Below are 19,416 nucleotides of genomic sequence, written 5' to 3'. Positions count from 1 at the left end.
CCATTTTTTATAGGTACTGGAAAGAAAGCGAAAATGACCGATGCCTAAGAGTTAAATGGACAGAGGTCACTGATGATACAAAGAAAATAATCACAGAAGATAAAATATGTATATCACTGGTAGACAAAGATGCAAAACCCTTAAAATTAGGAACACTTCATGTCTACAGAACTACTTGTCATTTAATGTTCCAGGGGCAGGCCCAACTGTGGTACAATAATGAAGTACCAATCATTTCAGATATTGCTGAAAAATTGGCTATTGGATCAATCAGCAACATAAATGTCCAACAACTGATGAAGATAGCAATGTTCTGAATGCTATTATGGAAGATGAGAATACATCAGAACCTTTCATCATAAACATACATTACAAACTACCAAGAATTCCCACAACTGGAGTTCAAGAGCTGAACTTGGCTTATATCCCATTTTAAAGAATGTTGTAAAACGAATGGTGAACTTCCACTCTCATATGCAAAACACTAAAAATATTCTACTGCAGTATGCTTTTAAAGAAAGCATGGCTTTAGAAAGAAAGAATATTGGTTGGCTTCACAAATTACATTCATTTATCGACCACTTAGGTCTAAACAGAAGTATTATTAACAGCCCAAACTATCTAATAAAGTTATTAAAGAATTTTTATCAAAAACATTTCCAAAAAAGTCTAAATATTATAAAAAAGACAAATAGCACTGGCAATAAAATGAGAACATATGAAACTCTCAAACAAGAAATATACTTAGAACCATATTTAATGCACTGCTTAAACCCAGATCATAGAAAACATTTCTCTAAACTCCGTCTTAGTGACCATAACTTGAAAATTGAAACTGGCAGGCATACAAAACCATATACTCCTCTTGACCAGCGTCTCTGTGATGAATGCAATATCATTGAAGATGAATTTCATCACATTGTACAATGTAAGAAAATATAAGCATCAGCGGTCAAAGTTATTTCATTTTATCTCCAACTACAACCCTTCATTTTTAAATATGACACCCAAAGAGCAGTTTATTTTTATTATGAAAAATCAGGACCCAGCCAACATAGGTGTTATTTGCAAGTTGGTTTTCCAATATAATGAATAGACTGTAGTAGTGACATACATGTATGTGTATATATGTATGTAAAAATATAGTCATTAATTGTTTGTTGATATTGCAACTTTCTAATGTTATTTTGTGCACTCTGTTCCCATGTGGAATGTTTAAATGCAATAAATTTTATCTTATCTTATCTAAGCACAGAAGTGACAATGGAACATGCCAACACAATTGAATCCAGTGATATTGAGACTGTTCCAGTTGTTGAACTTGCTAGGTCTGATTGTGATTCGGATACAGAATACCAAATTAACAACGATCACAACTGTACTAAAGTCAAGAAACTTTTTAAAACCAAAAAATCACCAGCCAAATCCAATCACTCAAAACGTTCCATACGGAAAAGTATTCAGGGCACAGGTTCAGCATTAGACTTTGGTCACAAGGTGACGGATTTACGGGAAGCCTTTTGCACCCAAGAATCAAGACTGGATGATCACATGAAACATACAGAAGAGCTAATTAATGATATTCGTATGCAGTTTGCTAACCAAGTCAAAGCAGTGCATGAATCCTACAAGGGAGTTGTTGAAACATTACAACTTGATAACCTTCAAATGAGAAAGGAAAATGACACACTCAGTCACAGATTGGAGCAGCTAGAGAAAAAGTATAAAACGTTATCCTCCAATCTGCAAACAAATGTTGTCAAGCTTGAAGCCCTTCAGGATATTCAGAAAGCATCTACTAAAAAAATACAAGAAACCATAGACACAGCGGTTACACAGCAGTCCTCACCTGATACAATAAACTTGCCATTAGTGTGTACTAGTGAACCACAACATGACAAAGTCAGCTCAGAGAACCAGTCTAACACATCTAATGATGGATTCATCCAGGTAAAAAAGAACCAAACCAACTCGAATCATGTCCAAACAAACAAATATCATGTCAACTCTAGACCATCAGTAGCTCAAGTACGTCCAGCTTACATCAGTGATGAAGTGACATCACTCTTCCTAGGTGATTCTGTTCTCCTCGGTTCATCGGTCAGCATGTTCCGAAGCGTACATCAAAGGTGCTGTTTTACCCGGGCCATGGGATAAATAAACTAACAGAACAGGTGAAACAAATTATCACCAAAACCAAATGTACAAAATGTCATTGTGCATACTGGAGTAAATGACTGTCATACCCCACCAGATTACTCCTTTGAAGTAAGTGATTACAAACTACTTTTCAATGTATGCAAAAGTAAATTTCCTAATGCTGCAATCTTCTTCTCAATGATCATCCCCTCTTCAACTAGAGGTCAGCTGTACCAAGCCATCAACAGTGCCAATGAGAAAATAAAACAGTTGGCTCATTCTCTGAATGTCAGCATCATTGACCATTCTTCTCTGTTTTGTACTGCAAGTGGTGCTCCAAAAAAGAGTATGTACCATGATAAAGTTCACCCCAGCAAGTACAAATCATATGTGTTTTGCTAATTCATTCTTGGAATCGGTGGGTCTTACTTGCACTTATGGCAGCAGTAGACAAGGTCAAGGTACAGTCAACAATATACAGACAGCCCCTAGGGAGACCAGGCACTCTAGGCACGATTTTCCGCCATTACCATCACGTGCAACGGACCGAGTCACCACCAACAAGGAAAACACTGTATCCCAAGTGCAGTGTGAGCACAGTACAAGCAACCAGTTTTATCAACAAGGAACTCAAAGTACTACTCCATCAACCAGTCCTTCTAACATATACCCAGATCGTAATGACAGGATGAACAGACAACAGACAACAAACAATTATCCATCAAATTTATCACTAACTCCTATGCAAATGATAGAATGCATGACAACAAGGCATAAACAATTACCCGATTGCACCTCGTTCACATACTAGCCATGTGCCAGTTAGAGATGAAAATATTTCTTGGAATGCTCCAACTAGTGTTAGCAGCAATCAGCCATTTAATGACTACCAAAGTGCCCATTATGCACTTCAGTGTCTGAATAACTTATTCAGATACTCCTGTGCATAATTTTATGTAACAGTGTGAGTGGTTCAATACTTGGGAGCATGATAACAGTATGTTTTCAAGGGTAGCAGCTTAACAGCCAGCATTTTTTATTATGATAACAAATGCTAATATGCTTAATATTTCCTTCTGGAACATTCAGGGAATATCTGAGTTAAAACAATCTGATCTTTTAAAATGTTTCTCTTATTATGATTTTATTGGACAGAGAATGTATGTGATTTGTGTTTTGATGGATTTTACTGTGTTTTGAATCCACGAAAACAATTTGTGCAAGTCGGACGTGGTGGCTTAGCTTTTTTATGCAAACTTTACTTAAAACCTTTTATCACTGTTGTGTCCAATAGTGAATTTACTTTGTGGATTAGATTAGATAAAACAGTTTGGTCGGTTGACCAAGATATATATATATGTACCACATATATTCCCCCTGATAACTCGTCATACTGGAAATGTACCAAAAATGACCCATTTGATCATATTTATAAGGAGATTCTACAATATTCACAATATGGGCATATAATTATTGGAGGTGATTTCAATGCCAGAATGGGGAATGTTTTTGAATGTGTGACAAGTGATGACCAGAATTTTTTCCCAGACATACCATCTACTATCTTCTCTAATATTCAAACACAACGAAACAGCAGAGACGAATTAACAAATAAATTTGGCCAATCACTCCTATCACTAGCAGCGTCTTGTAAGTTTAACGGCACTGAATGGTCGTATGGGCTGGGGATCACTTGGGACAGTTTACTTGTCACATACATACACGGCAGAGTGTAGTTGATTACATTTTCATCTCTGATGAACTTTATAATTATGTTACTTATTTTAATGTGAAACCACTCACGTGGTTATCGGGATCACTGTCAGTTGTCTTTAAAACTTGATGTGTCTGTTAAAACCATACAAGAAAAAAAACCCAGAAAGTGTAAATATATATTTAGGAAAGAAAACGAAGAAAGTGGCACACTGATAGCCAGCATTTGTTTTACTCAGCAGTGATGTCTGATGCAACTAAGCAGGCACTTGATGCATTCATCATGGGGCCATCCCAGATTCACCTCAAGATGCAGAAGTTATGGTAGACAAATTTACATCAAATCCTTATTCAGTAAATGTGTCTGCTACCCAAAGCTAGTAATCCAACTAAAGTTCAAAAGAAAAACCCATGGTATGATTATGAAATGTAAAAAGGCAGAGGTAGACATGAAATCTAAATTTGTTAGCCTGAATAATAATAATAGTCCTGAAACAAAACAAAATGCATTCCTATCTAAAAAGATGTATAAGAAATTAATTAGAAGAAAAAAGAGAGCCCATAAAGATAAGTTAGTTTCAAAACTTAGGGATGTACCAGCAACCGATTCAAATTGCTATGGCAACAATAAATAATATTAAAGGGAACGATAAAAATAAAACATTACCAGACTCAGAAAATTAGTGAAGTATTTCCAAGACACCTTATACAAGCCATCAATTATAACTAATCCAACAATGATGGAATATTATTTTAATGATAATCTTAAACATAATCAATCAATTAATATTCCAATCTGTGCTAATGAAATCTTTTCTGCAATAAAGGAATAAAATCGGGAAAAGCCCAAGGAGATGATAATATAAGTAATGAATTTATCAAATGTCTTTTTCCAATAATAATTGATCATATAATTAAATTATTTAATGATATTTTTAGTAGTTGGATATTTCCCACCAAAATGGCTCACTCAATTATTGTTCCATTGCATAAGAAAGGAAGCAGAACTGACCCAAGTAATTACAGAGGAATCGCCCTCAGTAGTTGTATTGGAAAGCTGTTTTGCAAGATATTGATAACGAATAGTTAGTTACATAACTGAAACTAATCAAAGTGACAAGTGCCAAGCTGGATTTCAGGAAGGCTTTAGGACTACAGACCATATATTTACTCTAAAACACTCATTGATAAATACCGAAGTAAAAAGAAAAAAGGTCTATGGCTGTTTGTTGATTTCAAACTGGCATTTGATTCTGTTAATAGACACAAACTATTCAACAAAATTGCATTAATGGGAATTACGGGCAATATATTAAACATAATCAAGTCCCTTTACTCAAATGTAACTTATAGTGTTCAAACTAATAAAGGCTGTTCAATGCCATTTCATTCAAACATTGGATTACGGCAGGGGTGCATCCTATCACCAACCCTTTTCATATGTTCATTATGACTTTGAAACATATGTAGCAGATATTGAAGGTAAGTATCACTTGACAAAATGTCATTTAGCCACAATGTTTTTTGCAGATGACTTACTTCTGTTATCAGAAGATCCAGATGGCTTACAAAAACCTCCTTGGGCAACTTTCCAATATTTGCAAAGATAATGATCTCAACACTAATATAAGTAAGACAAAGATTGTTATTTTTGGAGGAAACAGCAAAACAAATAAGATTAAAATGGTATCTATCTGGCAACCCTGTACCGATTACAAACAAATATACCTATTTGGGAATAGATGTTACTCAAATGGGAATTTTAAAGAATGCGTTCATTCTCTATGGAAAAAAGGATTAGGCTGTCTCTACTACCTTCAGAAAAATCTGTTAAACTACAATCTGCCAACCGATATCTCTTGCAAATTGTTTAGCACTCTGGTTGAACCTGTTTGCCCTATATGGTAGTGAAGTATGGGGTGCAAATTATATATCTTTAAAAAAACATAGACACATTTCTGCCTGAAAAACTGCTTTTAAAAATTCTGTAAACATACATTACAAACTACCAAGAATTCCCACAACTGGAGTTCAAGAGCTGAACTTGGCTTATATCCTATTTTAATGAATGTTGTAAAACGAATGGTGAACTTCCACTCTCATATGCAAAACACTAAAAATATTCTACTGCAGTATGCTTTTAAAGAAAGCATGGCTTTAGAAAGAAAGAATATTGGTTGGCTTCACAAATTACATTCATTTATCGACCACTTAGGTCTAAACAGAAGTATTATTAACAGCCCAAACTATCTAATAAAGTATTAAAGAATTTTTATCAAAAACATTTCCAAAAAAGTCTAAATATTATAAAAAAGACAAATAGCACTGGCAATAAAATGAGAACATATGAAACTCTCAAACAAGAAATATACTTAGAACCATATTTAATGCACTGCTTAAACCCAGATCATAGAAAACATTTCTCTAAACTCCGTCTTAGTGACCATAACTTGAAAATTGAAACTGGCAGGCATACAAAACCATATACTATACCCTCTTGACCAGCGTCTCTGTGATGAATGCAATATCATTGAAGATGAATTTCATCACATTGTACAATGTAAGAAATATAAGCATCAGCGGTCAAAGTTATTTCATTTTATCTCCAACTACAACCCTTCATTTTTAAATATGACACCCAAAGAGCAGTTTATTCTTATTATGAAAAATCAGGACCCAGCCAACATAGGTGTTATTTGCAAGTTGGTTTTCCAATATAATGAATAGACTGTAGTAGTGACATACATGTATGTGTATATATGTATGTAAAAATATAGTCATTAATTGTTTGTTGATATTGCAACTTTCTAATGTTATTTTGTGCACTCTGTTCCCATGTGGAATGTTTAAATGCGATAAATTTTATCTTTTATCTTTTTATCTTTTATCTTATCTTTATTTACATCAATGCCACATTTTAGGGGCCTGGTAAATCCCTGGTGTACATAAAAAGATCCTTAAACTATCAAGATGAAAAGATCAAGACATTTCCATGATAATACTGCTTAGGGAATACCATTGATTATTCCTTTCCATTTTGGTAGTTCATCAAGTTACGAATGATTTGCTTTACCTCCATAAACTTCAATAAAGAAGATGAATAGAGTGTAAATTGCATTGATAGCTGCTTCCAAAGTGCAGCTGGACATATGATTCCAGCAAGCAGAAGACGTGATCTGTGGCCATTATGATATTAGCATCTTGTCATTACCCTAATGAGGCGGCAAAGGAAACGCAAGCCGACTGTGCCAGCTTTCAAAGCAGTAGCAACAACACTATCACAGCCGCCCCACTGACAGTCAAACAGTCTTACTGGCTTCTTACTAATACTAATAGGTCGCCTTAACAGATCTGCAGGAGAAATAACAAATAATGAAATGACAGTGGACTCCCGGATTCAACGGGAACTGATGAAATGTGTTGGTTTTCAACCAAGCTATTCTTACTGAACAGTATTGTGGCAACATGCTGGTTCACATAAAACCCCAGATTAAAAAGTTTGTCTTGTTTAACAACACTAGAACACATCGATTTATTAATAATCAGCTATTGGATGTCAAACATTTGTTCATTTTTTAAAATAGTCATGCATAGAGAAACTGGCTATATTTTTCCATTAGTAGAAAGGGATATTTTATATGTACCTTCCCACAGACAGAATAGCAGATACCAGTCTTTGATATGGTGCACTGGCCATATTGCACAGATGCTGATTTGGACAGAATCCAGTGTTTTACTAGTGGTGGTGGTATTCTCACATTTATAAAAATTATACTCATTTTATGGAACTGCGACCAGGTTATTAGTATAAAATAATAATATTGTAACATCTATACATTTGATAATCCATGTACACACAAAGTTAAACAAAGAAAAAAAATAGCCTTTAAAAATTTATTATTTCATACACGTGCAGTGTTTCTTCCAGAAATATTTTTTTGGGTATGGCTCTATGTAATTGAATGCAACCAGTCAACAGGGGTATGGGGGGGGGGGGGGGGGGGGGGGGGGGTGGGGGGGGGGGGGGGGGGGGGGGGGGGGGGGGTCCTCCCTCAGAAAGAAAATGGGTTAAGTTTAGGGTTAGGATTAAGAAAATCATACAGTAATGATAAGAGTAATTAATTTTGTCAAAAAGTTAACTTAAAAAACTAATTTTGCTAAAATATTTGGGTATGGCACCATAACCATTTTACCCTCTGTCAGAAAGCCTAACATGTAAGAGGAACCTAAGTAATAACCATTTACTGTGTTCTGCAAGTTTTCATCCATTGGCTTGGAATATTTATTTTATCACTGCTATATTCTACCAACATCTGCATGTACTTGGGGAGGGTACAATGGACGTAGGATGTATTGGGGATTACAGCTCATGGGGAGTTCCAAAGAAATCAAATTACAGATATTTACAGTGACAGATATCAGAAAATAAAAAATGTGTGTTAAAGTTTGTTTTGTTTAACACCACCACTAGAACACATTGATTTATTAATCATCAGCTATTGGATATCAAACATTCTGTAATTGTGACATGTAGTCTTGCAGAGGAACGAGAAATAGTCCAATGGGCCCACTGACGGGATCGATCCCAGACCAACTGCGCATCAAGCTAGTGCTTTACAAGTGGGCTATGTCCCGCCCCTTAAAATTTGTATAACCCATTTATGGGGTATGCAAAAAATAAATTCAGGTAACCTATTTCTAAATTGTATAACCCATGATGTTCATGTAATTGATGTCCTAAAATTTAATGCATGAACAAAACTTAGGTTGCACAAAATTAACTTTACACAAGCAATTCACAAACGAAAAGATAATTCTTGCAATTTTCAGAGGCATGCAGTGATGAAAGTAACACTGAACCAAAATATCAGCAAATATTAGACTCTTGAAAAGTAGGGGATTACCAAGAGCTTTCATCAAAGAATAATTCCAGATGAGTTTACATCTATACTGACTACAGCGCTAGAATGTGAGATTCCAGAAATATCCCACAGATTTTCATCTCTGCATGGAAGAAGACGAGGGTGCAGGTGGGGATAGAGCAGTATTTTTATAATTAACCAGGTAGAAACATCTTCTCAAGACCGTGCACCGTGTGGTCCTCGACTCATCAACAGATCAGCCAGTGATAAACAAGTAAAACATTCCGGTGAGTCGAGCACCACACTCCCGTGTAGTGGAAAACTCATCATCGCAGACATCGTAAACACAGAGCTGGATGTGAGGTGCACACCGAGAAAACATAAAACGAACAACACAGAGACACAATAACTGATAAAAAAAATAGAAGAGAAATTGTGCTTGGTGTTATTAATGTTCTACACTGTAGTCTCAGTGTAATAGAACAGACAGTTCATTGTTAATGGAAAAGAAATTTGTGTTTGATGTTTATTAATGTTCTATACTTGAATAAAAGTACCAATACAGTCAGTTGTTCCTGAAGTCATCATAAATCCATTAGAAACAATTTGTCAGCCCGGCACATTGTAATTTAAAGGCTATTATACTTTGTGACATAAAAAAGGCACCACAGGGGCTTGTAGTGATCTTTACTGCATTTGTTGCAGTCCCTGTGAATATAAAATGCTTAAAATGTACTGTAGATCCTGAAATTAATGCAATCATAATATTAATGCGAAAAATGCGAGCATGTGTTATTCGCATTAATAATATGACACATTTATTTCTATGTTTTGTTTATGTGTCCCACGTTATTAAAATAAAACAAACAAAGATAAAAGTTCTAATATATAACACAACTGGAAAACAATTCATTGTAGGCGAGTCTGACTAATTGTTGAATAGTCTAGCAAGCCATGTGTCACACTCTTTTAAAACAAACACAGATTAAAATTCTAATACATTTATGAAACAACTGGAGCACAATTCATCATAGGCGAGACACACCAATTGTCCAATAGTCCAGCAAGGTGCCAGAAACATTTGACAATTGCAGGATCTTTGGCCATCCTGTCAAAAGCCGACACGATACATCATTTGTGAATGGGTTTTAGCATGCTAATCCTGAGGTTGGTCGACCATTTCTTTGATTTCACTGTTCAAGTTCGCTGAAACTTAGTCGGCATAACACTGTGTGAATTATTCTTTCGTTATGACTTTTGAAATATGTCTACATTCTTAGGAAGATGCAGAACTTTGTAATGGTACATATATGCTAATGTTTAATCAGATTTAGGTAACCATACACGTTACGTAATTGAATGCTGCAAAAATATGCAGAAAAAAAAGACATGTTAGTGAGATGATCTTATTAAAGATGCCTGTAACTCAGATTTAACCAAAAAATTATCACAGATGTGTGTTGCTAGAAAAGTAATATGTCAAAAGGAGGCTACTCACATTAATTTCATGTGCATTTTAGTCTGCCCACTGTCACTCGTATTAATTTAGGGACGTGTTAATTTCAGGATCTACAGTATACATATTCAGAGAAGAATATTGTGACTATAAAATATTTTCTAAACAAAACATTTTAGTTTCTGTGATTTTGGTCCATCTCTGCACTTGTTATTTTGTTTAAAAAAATGTATATTAAAAATATATAACCCAAAACCCCCACAAAAAAACAACAATCCAGTTGATCTTCTCTTGTTTATCAAGTTAATTAAGCACCTCTGGACCAATCAGATTGCCGTAAAGTGTATAGATACAAAGAAAATTTAATTATTAACATTTAAATGATGGATTATCAGTTTTTACTATCAGGTCTTGATTGTTTTAAAGTGCTAATCCCAATGTTGCATACTACAGGTATAAAGATCCAGAAACACATACTATAAGCCACAAAGGCTATATTTTATTCAATAAGAAAATGAGATCCTGTACCTGTTAGTTTAGTTTTCAAACTGACCTATTACAGGGTGTATACTACCAAATCAAATCCCATAGACGACAATAGTAACATATGTGGCTAAAACTCTAACTGCAACGTATCAACCGACATAAACGCCACGGATATAAATACTACCACCCCTTACACTTAAAGTGAATCAGAAAAAAATGGGGGTCAAGCTGCTCGTTTCTGAGATAACGGGTAGTGTCTACGACTACCCTAGTTTCGCACAAATTCGAGTACTTTTTTTTACAGGTACCCCATACATGTTTTAAGCACAAGGCTACTTGACACATTGGTACTAGATGAAATAAAATTGCACATTTTTTTTACCCAGATGAAACTATTATTTTTTACAACCAACACACTCACATTTATAACCAATCACAGGACTTGTGGTGTTCACTTCTCTATCAAAAGTTCGGTGCACCTCGAACTTTGACCCAGCCGGAAGTTATTTGGTATAGTACTACCTATACTGATAACATACATTTTTCAAAAAGTGTCCAGCTATGTGTCTTTATGACAACCAGGATCTGGTGTATTCTGACATAACTGACAACCTCACTAAAACTGTTGTTTCTACAGTGGAACCTAATATAATGTACACCTCAAAAAGCATATATATTGCATATAGTTTTGTACAAATGCAATATGTCATATTAAACAACAAAATGTTTTAAAATAAAACACCTGAAGATATTTACTTTCAGTTGGGTGTGTGTACTCAGGTATATATGTAGAGACAACAAAGATAGTCAGAGTACCTCTACCCCTTTAAAGAATTCCATTAAAACACATGCACTTGATTGACCCCTAGATCATGAAGACCTTAACAGGCACATCAAAGAAATATCAGTATTAAAAAAATACACTGTTGGAGGTTTTAATAGTTGTGATATCTGGAATAATCATGCAGCTTTAACACATTTATTTTTGATTAATTACTGAAAAAAACTATTTTTAAATGACAAAATTACCCGAAAATCTATTTTTTTGCATTATTTTTTAATCCGGATGAATACAATATGTACATTAGATGTTTTCCTACAATCTGTAATCCAGCATTTTATTTAGCTAGTAACATTAGGTAATACAGCTTTAACAATAAAATAAATTATCAACTTAATCCAAGGCAGATAATCAAATCTGAAAAAATTGGTTTTGAATCTAGTATAAACTCAAAATGCTTTTCATGAGAGCTAACTAAGTGATTATTAAGAAAAGAAAAATGATCTGGAGATCTAAGTATATGTTTAACAACCTTATTGTTATGTACAAATAAGAACAGAAGGCACAATAGTGACAACAAATTTAACTATGTTTTTGGTAAAGTTTTTCTTCAAATTTACTTTAAATTTTGCATAAAACTACAAATTTGTCTAAAATATAACTTAGCACCCTATAAATATGTCAAAATTATAATAAAAATCAACTTCTTTACAAATTTGAGTTTTCAGAATTTCATACATAAAAAATTAACAATGTTAATGGAAACTAAAGGCATTAACCCACTATTGGCACATATTTTTAATATAAAAATAAATTGCTATGAAAATCTTAGTTCAGGTTGCCTATATATAATACCATATTTAAGAGCAGTTGTATATGGCAAGTCAAATACCATGTAAAAAGAAATTATTGAAATCTTTACAGTATGAATTATAGGCCAAAACCAACTTTTCTTCAGTGCTAACTTTGATTCAAACTCCATTCAGAGCCATGTACAGATATTATTGTCACGGTCAAGGTCATTGTGAACTTGCATGATCGAGTGATGGCTAATTAATCAACCAGTATAGTTTAATTAAATAAAATGACAAAATCATAATATTTTTTATTATGCACTGAATATGTGCTATAGGGTGTATACTACCAAATCAAATCCCATAGACGACAATAGTAACATATGTGGCTAAAACTCCTACCTGCAACGTATCAATCGACATAAACGCCACGGATATAAATACTACCACCCCTCACCCTTAAAGTGAATCACAAAAAAGTGGGTGTCAAGCTGCTCATTTCTGAGATAACGGGTAGCGTCTATGACTACCCTAGTTCCGCACAAAATTTGAGTACTTTTTTTTACAGGTACCCCATTCATGTTCCAAGCACAAGGCTACTTGACACAGTGGTACTAGATGAAATAAAATTGCATACATTTTTAGCCCAGATGAAACTATTTTTTTTTACAACCAACACACTCACATTTATAACCAATCACAGGACTTGTGGTGTTCACTTCTCTATCAAAAGTTCGGTGCACCTCGAACTTTGACCCAGCCGGAAGTTATTTGGTATAGTACTACCTACAAAGTGTGAAAGGATATGTGGCAGTCCTCTTACTACAGGTTAAACACCTGACAGCGATTTATGTGCAACTCAAATCGCATAGACAACAATAGTAAGATGTGGCTAAGACTGCTAGATGCAGCATTTCATTTAACATATACACCATGAATATAAATACACGTACCACCACCTTTCACCTTTAAAATAAATGAGAAAAAAACAAATGGGAGTGAAGCTGTCAGTTTCAGACATGCTGAGAGGCACCCTAGCTCCTTAGAAAACAAGAGTACCAGTGAGGAGTTTGATGGAAAACCAAATCTATATTAATGAATATGTTACGGGTATGACTATTTAGAATCTAATTATTTGAAATTTTTGCAATGGACAGTACACAAGACACCGCCATCCCAAGTTGTTCTTACATGTGAGGTTTGATGATTCTGTATGCATCTGTATGCAAGATATGGTCCGGACAAGGATTTACTGATATGTGCAGTAGACAGTGAAAAATAAGTCATAGTGACCTAGTAGTAGTAATATAACGTGACACAGGAATTTACTCGCCAGATGAAACAACATTTTATGACAACACACACTGGCATATTTATCACCAACTGTAGGACTTGGTAGTATTAACTGTGTTATTAAAAGTTAGGTGCACTTTGAACTTTGATCTGGTGAGATGCTATTTGATATGTTGTTACCTCATGAAAGCGGTCATGACATTGCCCAAACATCCATTAGATTCTGCCTCATACAGAGATATGATTTTGCACATATTAAAGGTTTATGACATTCACTTTCAAAAAGAAAGAAATAAAGAAATCTTTTATTTAACGATGCCCTCAACACATTTTATTGACAGTTATATGGCGTCAGACGTATGGTTAAGGACCACACAGATATTCACTTCATGAGCTACGCTTTTCGATTAGCAGCAAGGGATCTTTTATATGCACCATACCACAGCCTTTGATATACCAGTTGTGGTGCACTGGCAGTAACGAGAAATAGCCCAATGGGCCCACTGACAGGGATCGATCCCATGCCGACCGCCCCTTTCTCTTTTAAATGCATGTTAATAGGGTATTTGTTATGCAGATCTTATACCACTGAACATCTGTGCTTTCCAAATCAATGCATAGTCAGTTTAGTTCTCAGTGTCAGTATTCAAATAGCTGGTGAGTTCTGCTGCCAAAATATACGTCTCAAATTGAGCCACTCAAAACAGCACAGTGTTATGCCTGATATCATGATGTAATTGTGTGCTTGTCTGCGGCCAGATTCCTGCCAAGTTCTCCAGCTCAAGATTATCCAATACACAGATGGAAGACAACGCATCGTCCACAGCTGCAACAGGTGCAGTGTATAACTTACACATGGTGCAATAACGATGCTTACAAATACCACTACACATAGGTTCAATTATAGCCTTCTTAAATATTAGGGGTTTTTCTACAGACAGATGCAGGGATAATAATAAAGATAGAAAGACTAAGTGGAATTTTCTGTGTTATTTCACTCATGACTTGTTTTTAAAATAAAGTGAAAAATTACAGGATAAAAGATCAGTGTAACATTTTTTGTTTAGGTTATCCTTATTTCTCCCTTTTTTCTTTACAGAGATAGATGGAAAAATAAGAATAGAGATACACAGATTTAACTGCAACGGTCTATTTTATTTCAACTCACAACTTGTGTTTATTATTATTGTTTTATTTTTTAAAAGTCTAGATTAAAGAACGCGTGTCTTTTTAAATTTGATAATAAAATTCAGATTACGGAAGGTTCTTACATGAGTATGTTAGACAAAAATATGTCGACAAAACACTTTCATCCTACTAAAGGACATTTTAAAAAGATTGGTATCCAGCCCTCGGCTCTCTGTGATTGTGGAAAAGATGACCAAACACCACAACACTTCCTGCATCCTGTCCACTCTATAACAGAGAGTCAACAAACCTGGCATGTGAATACTACGATGGATGCCAAGCTGTGGGGCTCTGCAAAAGATCTACACCTGACAGCCCTTTTTGCGACTCTCACAGGACAAAGGATATAATACAACCAATCGGATGAAGAAGAAGAATCCTACTACTATACCAAAATATTTTAAGAGTCATATTGTCAACAAGAAAAAATGTGCTAATGTTTTCAACATAGCAGCTGTATTAAATGATGTGCAGACCTAACAGAGGAATTATTGGTGAAAATGTCATCAAAATGTCTCCAGTAGTTTGAGGGAAGAAATCGTAAATGTAATTACAGACAACAGTAACCATGGCCAATATGCTCATCTGGTAATTCACCAACTGACTGGAAAGTCTGCTTACCTCTGCATTTTTGAGAGATTTGATGAGAATCTGAACTGTTTCTTCGTAAGACCGACCCACCATTCTTCCCAACCTGTCGTACATGGCCCCGAGGCAGGCAATTGCAGATCTGCAAATTAACACAATCAAGATCAGACTGGATGCAATACACATAGAAGATATCAATTACACGACACATGTATCTGCTACTCCAGACACTATCAACAAGCATTCTGAGAGTACTTTTAAAGCAATACATGATCTCTACACGGCGCAACAAATTTTCATATCTCCTAAGTTCAAGGGCCATAATTCTGTAAAAACTGGGAAAATTGCCATGATAGTCAAACTAGATTGGTAACAGTACATGACAAAGCTATACACAAAATTTCAGCTTAATACCTAGAGGCATTGTAAAAGAAAACCCTAAAACATCTGGAAAACCATATGTGGGACAGACAGATGGACAGACAAAAATGGAACCTATAGTCACTTCTACTTGGAATGGTAGGGGACTAATAAGCTACAAGTACATGTAGCCGTGACTTGGCAATAAAAATGACATTAAACAAAGAATTAGCAAAACTCTGTAGGGACTTGAAACGTAAGAAAAGTATATAATTTTTACTTTGTTTTAATCTAATGGTACCACCTTCTAGAGCACTAAGATCATTGAATGATAATTCCGCTTTGTTGTTACATTCCTGGTCTTTGGAGTGGTCAGCAAAAACACTAACTTGGTAAACACGCACCGCCTAGTATGACAGCTTTTTACTAATTTAGTAAAGGATTTAATTATATTTTTTAAAGGCAATTAGAAAACATCTTTTGACAACACATTAACAAGGTTCTAACATTGTTCCATATTATGCAAATTCATTTTTAAAAAATTAACATGTAGCAGAAAGATGTCTGTAAACATAATGGTCAAAAAACTATTTAAAAGAATTGCCATGGGCGAAAAAGCTCACCGATGGCAATTTTGTGCCTGCCTAAGGCAATTTTTTAAAAGAGACATTTGCAGCAAATAAACATGACTGAAAGGTTATTTTGCTGTATGTAGACATATTTAAAATGTGTAAATGTTAAATATTGGCAGATACTGTACACCATGTGTATACATTTTGCCATGGTTAAGGAGCTTTACCGTGGGCACAAAAGTGCTGTCAGTGGTACTCTCTACTTACGGCAATTTATATCTCAATGACGGCAATTGCTGTCAGTGCCATCGTTAATTTTGAGCCCTGCTGTGGTTTATACTTTCATGATGTTCAAAATAATTAAATTAACAATGCATTTTTATCAAATAAAAAAAAAAGTAAAGAAAAAAGACCTATAAACTTATTTAAAAAAAATCTCAAACCAAGATAGCAATAAATTCTGAAGATGTGTTTACAATCTATGCTATGGTGGGACTTTTTTCCATACATGTACTCTTAATCTAGGAAGATCAGCCTGACATTCTCATATGAACATTTTGACCCAAGTTTAATGTGAGGGGAAAAACTGTCTAGCATGAATTGGGCTTGGATCATAAAATGTGGAATATACGTACAGTCGAGTTGGCAAATAGCTTGGGGAGTCATCCTTGGTTCTGATGATGTCATTACACTTGTTGATGGTTTCAAATAAATCAAATGTGTCTCCTACACTGAAAAGTGTTGCCAGACACCGGGCCAATAACTTGCGTGTTGGAGGGCCCGGCGATTCACTAATCTGTAGAGTCAGTTGTTCAACAAGTTTCTTTTGACTTCCTTTTATGTCAGACTGCAAAAGAAAAAAACAAACAAATTTTAACTTAAAAACAAACAACTGGAGAAAATGGCCCTGATCAGTTTTGTTATTCAGATTTGTGATGTTAACTTTCACTCTGGTTTTAGTGGCCTGATGGTCTTGTCATTGGATTCAAGGTTCTGGTTTTGTGTTCCATCTAAGACAATGGGGGGGGGAGAGAGAGAGAGAGGAGAAGGATTTTCTGTACCAGCTCTAACCCAGTCAGTGAAATGAAAGATTCAGATAGGTGGGGTACATGTAACTAAGACCACACAAATTTAAAAAGAAACATTTTGCTGGATCTTGAAAAGTAAAGGGTTACTGTGAGATTTTTTATTAATGAACAAGAAGAGGAACTGATTTTGGGTAGTCCTAAAATTAATAATTACTGTAAAATCTGGAAAAAAATTTCCCACCTGCATGGCTACAATTCTGAATACTATCTAGATGTGAAATACATCAAAGGTTGTTTCTATGAACACTCATTTACAGACTGAAATAAACCAAACAAAAAAATCTATCCAACACCTGCGTAACAAAACAATTCACTGACATGAAACCAAAAGGCAACAAATGAACAGTTTTTCTACTACCCACACACAGAAGGGAAAAATCCTAGATAAGTATATTCACCAGGATAAACTTACAGAATAGACAAGCACTCATCAATCAGTCAACGATATCTACCAAGTACTTAGATAACTTTAACAACTGTATTAGATGCCACTGGCACTAACTATATCACTGGTTCCAAATTAAATCCAAGTGATCTGACCAAGTTGGTAGTTGCTATTATCTTGCAATAATATATATTTTTTTTTAAAGCTCAATGGTATTGGTTGGGTGCTTGCCTGATATGAGATGAATTAATAGCCCTTAGTATGCCCACATTTTCCCACATTACAACCGGATAGTGTCCCACAATTGGTATGATTGTGGTACACATACATGTATAGCCCTTTATATGAGAAAGTACATTTACAATATCCCTTGCTACTTTTCTTTTGATGGGGAAGACCTATGTGATGGCAGCAGTATCAAAATAACCATTAAGTCATTAATATAAACAATGATTAAAAGTGAACTTTTAGTAGAAGATTGTAAACTACTTGGTGGCCCATGGCATGCTGACCTGTAAAGCTTTTCACTTATAGATACTCTCAAGAGCAATCTGAAATAAGTCTACAAAACATTTCTATCATTAACGTTAAGTTGGGGGGTGGGGGGGGGGGGGCGGGTGGCATAACCCATCCACACAGAACCCCACACCATACCACTCTTTCAGCTTTAATGAACATAAATATACTTTTCAGCATCACAAAGAATTAGTTTTTTCTCCCCCCCACCACCCTCCCTCCCTCCCCCTCCCTCCCCCTCTCCCTCCTCCTCTCCCTCTCTCCCTCTCTCCCTCCAATGCCATAAAATCTGGTCCCGAGGGGAAAAGGATGTGGTTTGACATGACATGAATTATGGAGTTACAAGCTAGTTTGAATCCACCGCAGCAGGGCGCCATTAGTTTTACCACATTCACTACAGGATCCTGCAGGCTAGGGCAGCATTCCAAGAGCTTGTTGATACAAAGCCAGCATTTTTATCACACCTTTCTATTTAATCAAATCTCACGTGGCTGATGGGATCATGATATGGGCAGTTACCAGGAAAGCAATCAAATTCCAGCACTAGAAAATGTTCTTAGTGTTGAGGCAGCTCTTACTGTGGAAACTGACAAGGAATTTATCTCCAATACAAAAACTTAAGGCAACACTCGGTAGAAGCTTCGTTACACGGCAACTCAATTTTGAATGTATGCAGACCAGCTTTAGCATTACATGTTCATACATATTCATGTAAATCAATATCCAAGGCCTTCCATTCAACAGCACATATCACACCCATAGCCAAATAGGCCATAAACCATCGAAACAATTATATTTTATTACTAAAAAAACAATAGAAATTCACATTTTCTATACAAATGCACCTCACAACATACAAGCATGTCCCATATTTTTAATTATGGAAGTATCAGACCCAAAGTAGTTTTCAATACATGAACAAATGAACCATCAAATTAATGTACAAATGGATTCACACTTTTTAAGATCTGTGATAAACATGAATGAAAAAGCTATCCATGCACTTAAAATGTATTCTTATAATGTTTAAAGCACATTACAAATTAAACATTTGCCAAATGAGATAATTATGGCAAGAAAACTATTAATTTATTACACCTTATTTTGCCAAGAAAGGAAAGGAATATTTATTCAATAACACATCAGCTGATTTTAAAATATGGCTATATTTGGTATCTGGCTATATTGGCACTTG

The 19,416-nt window shown here is 35.2% G+C and overlaps 1 protein-coding gene across 2 annotated transcripts in view; it reads right to left on the bottom strand.

Moving 5' to 3' along the window:
- LOC121372687 (HEAT repeat-containing protein 5B-like) overlaps window positions 1-19,416 on the bottom strand; it is a 128,339-nt gene that overhangs the window by 64,004 nt on the left and 44,919 nt on the right. For both annotated transcript variants that reach the window (XM_041499143.1, XM_041499144.1), the window contains exons 3-4: window positions 16,868-17,079; window positions 15,334-15,442 (exon numbers count right to left, since the gene is read on the bottom strand). In XM_041499143.1, the coding sequence (XP_041355077.1) occupies window positions 15,334-15,442; window positions 16,868-17,079 (321 nt within the window). The remainder of the gene's footprint in view (window positions 1-15,333; window positions 15,443-16,867; window positions 17,080-19,416) is intronic.

The sequence above is a fragment of the Gigantopelta aegis genome, chromosome 4, assembly GCF_016097555.1.
Source record: "Gigantopelta aegis isolate Gae_Host chromosome 4, Gae_host_genome, whole genome shotgun sequence".
In the NCBI taxonomy this organism is placed as follows: Eukaryota; Metazoa; Mollusca; class Gastropoda; order Neomphalida; family Peltospiridae; genus Gigantopelta; species Gigantopelta aegis.
The sequence above is the reverse complement of the archived record's forward strand: the minus strand, read 5'-3'. Positions and strand labels throughout refer to the sequence as shown.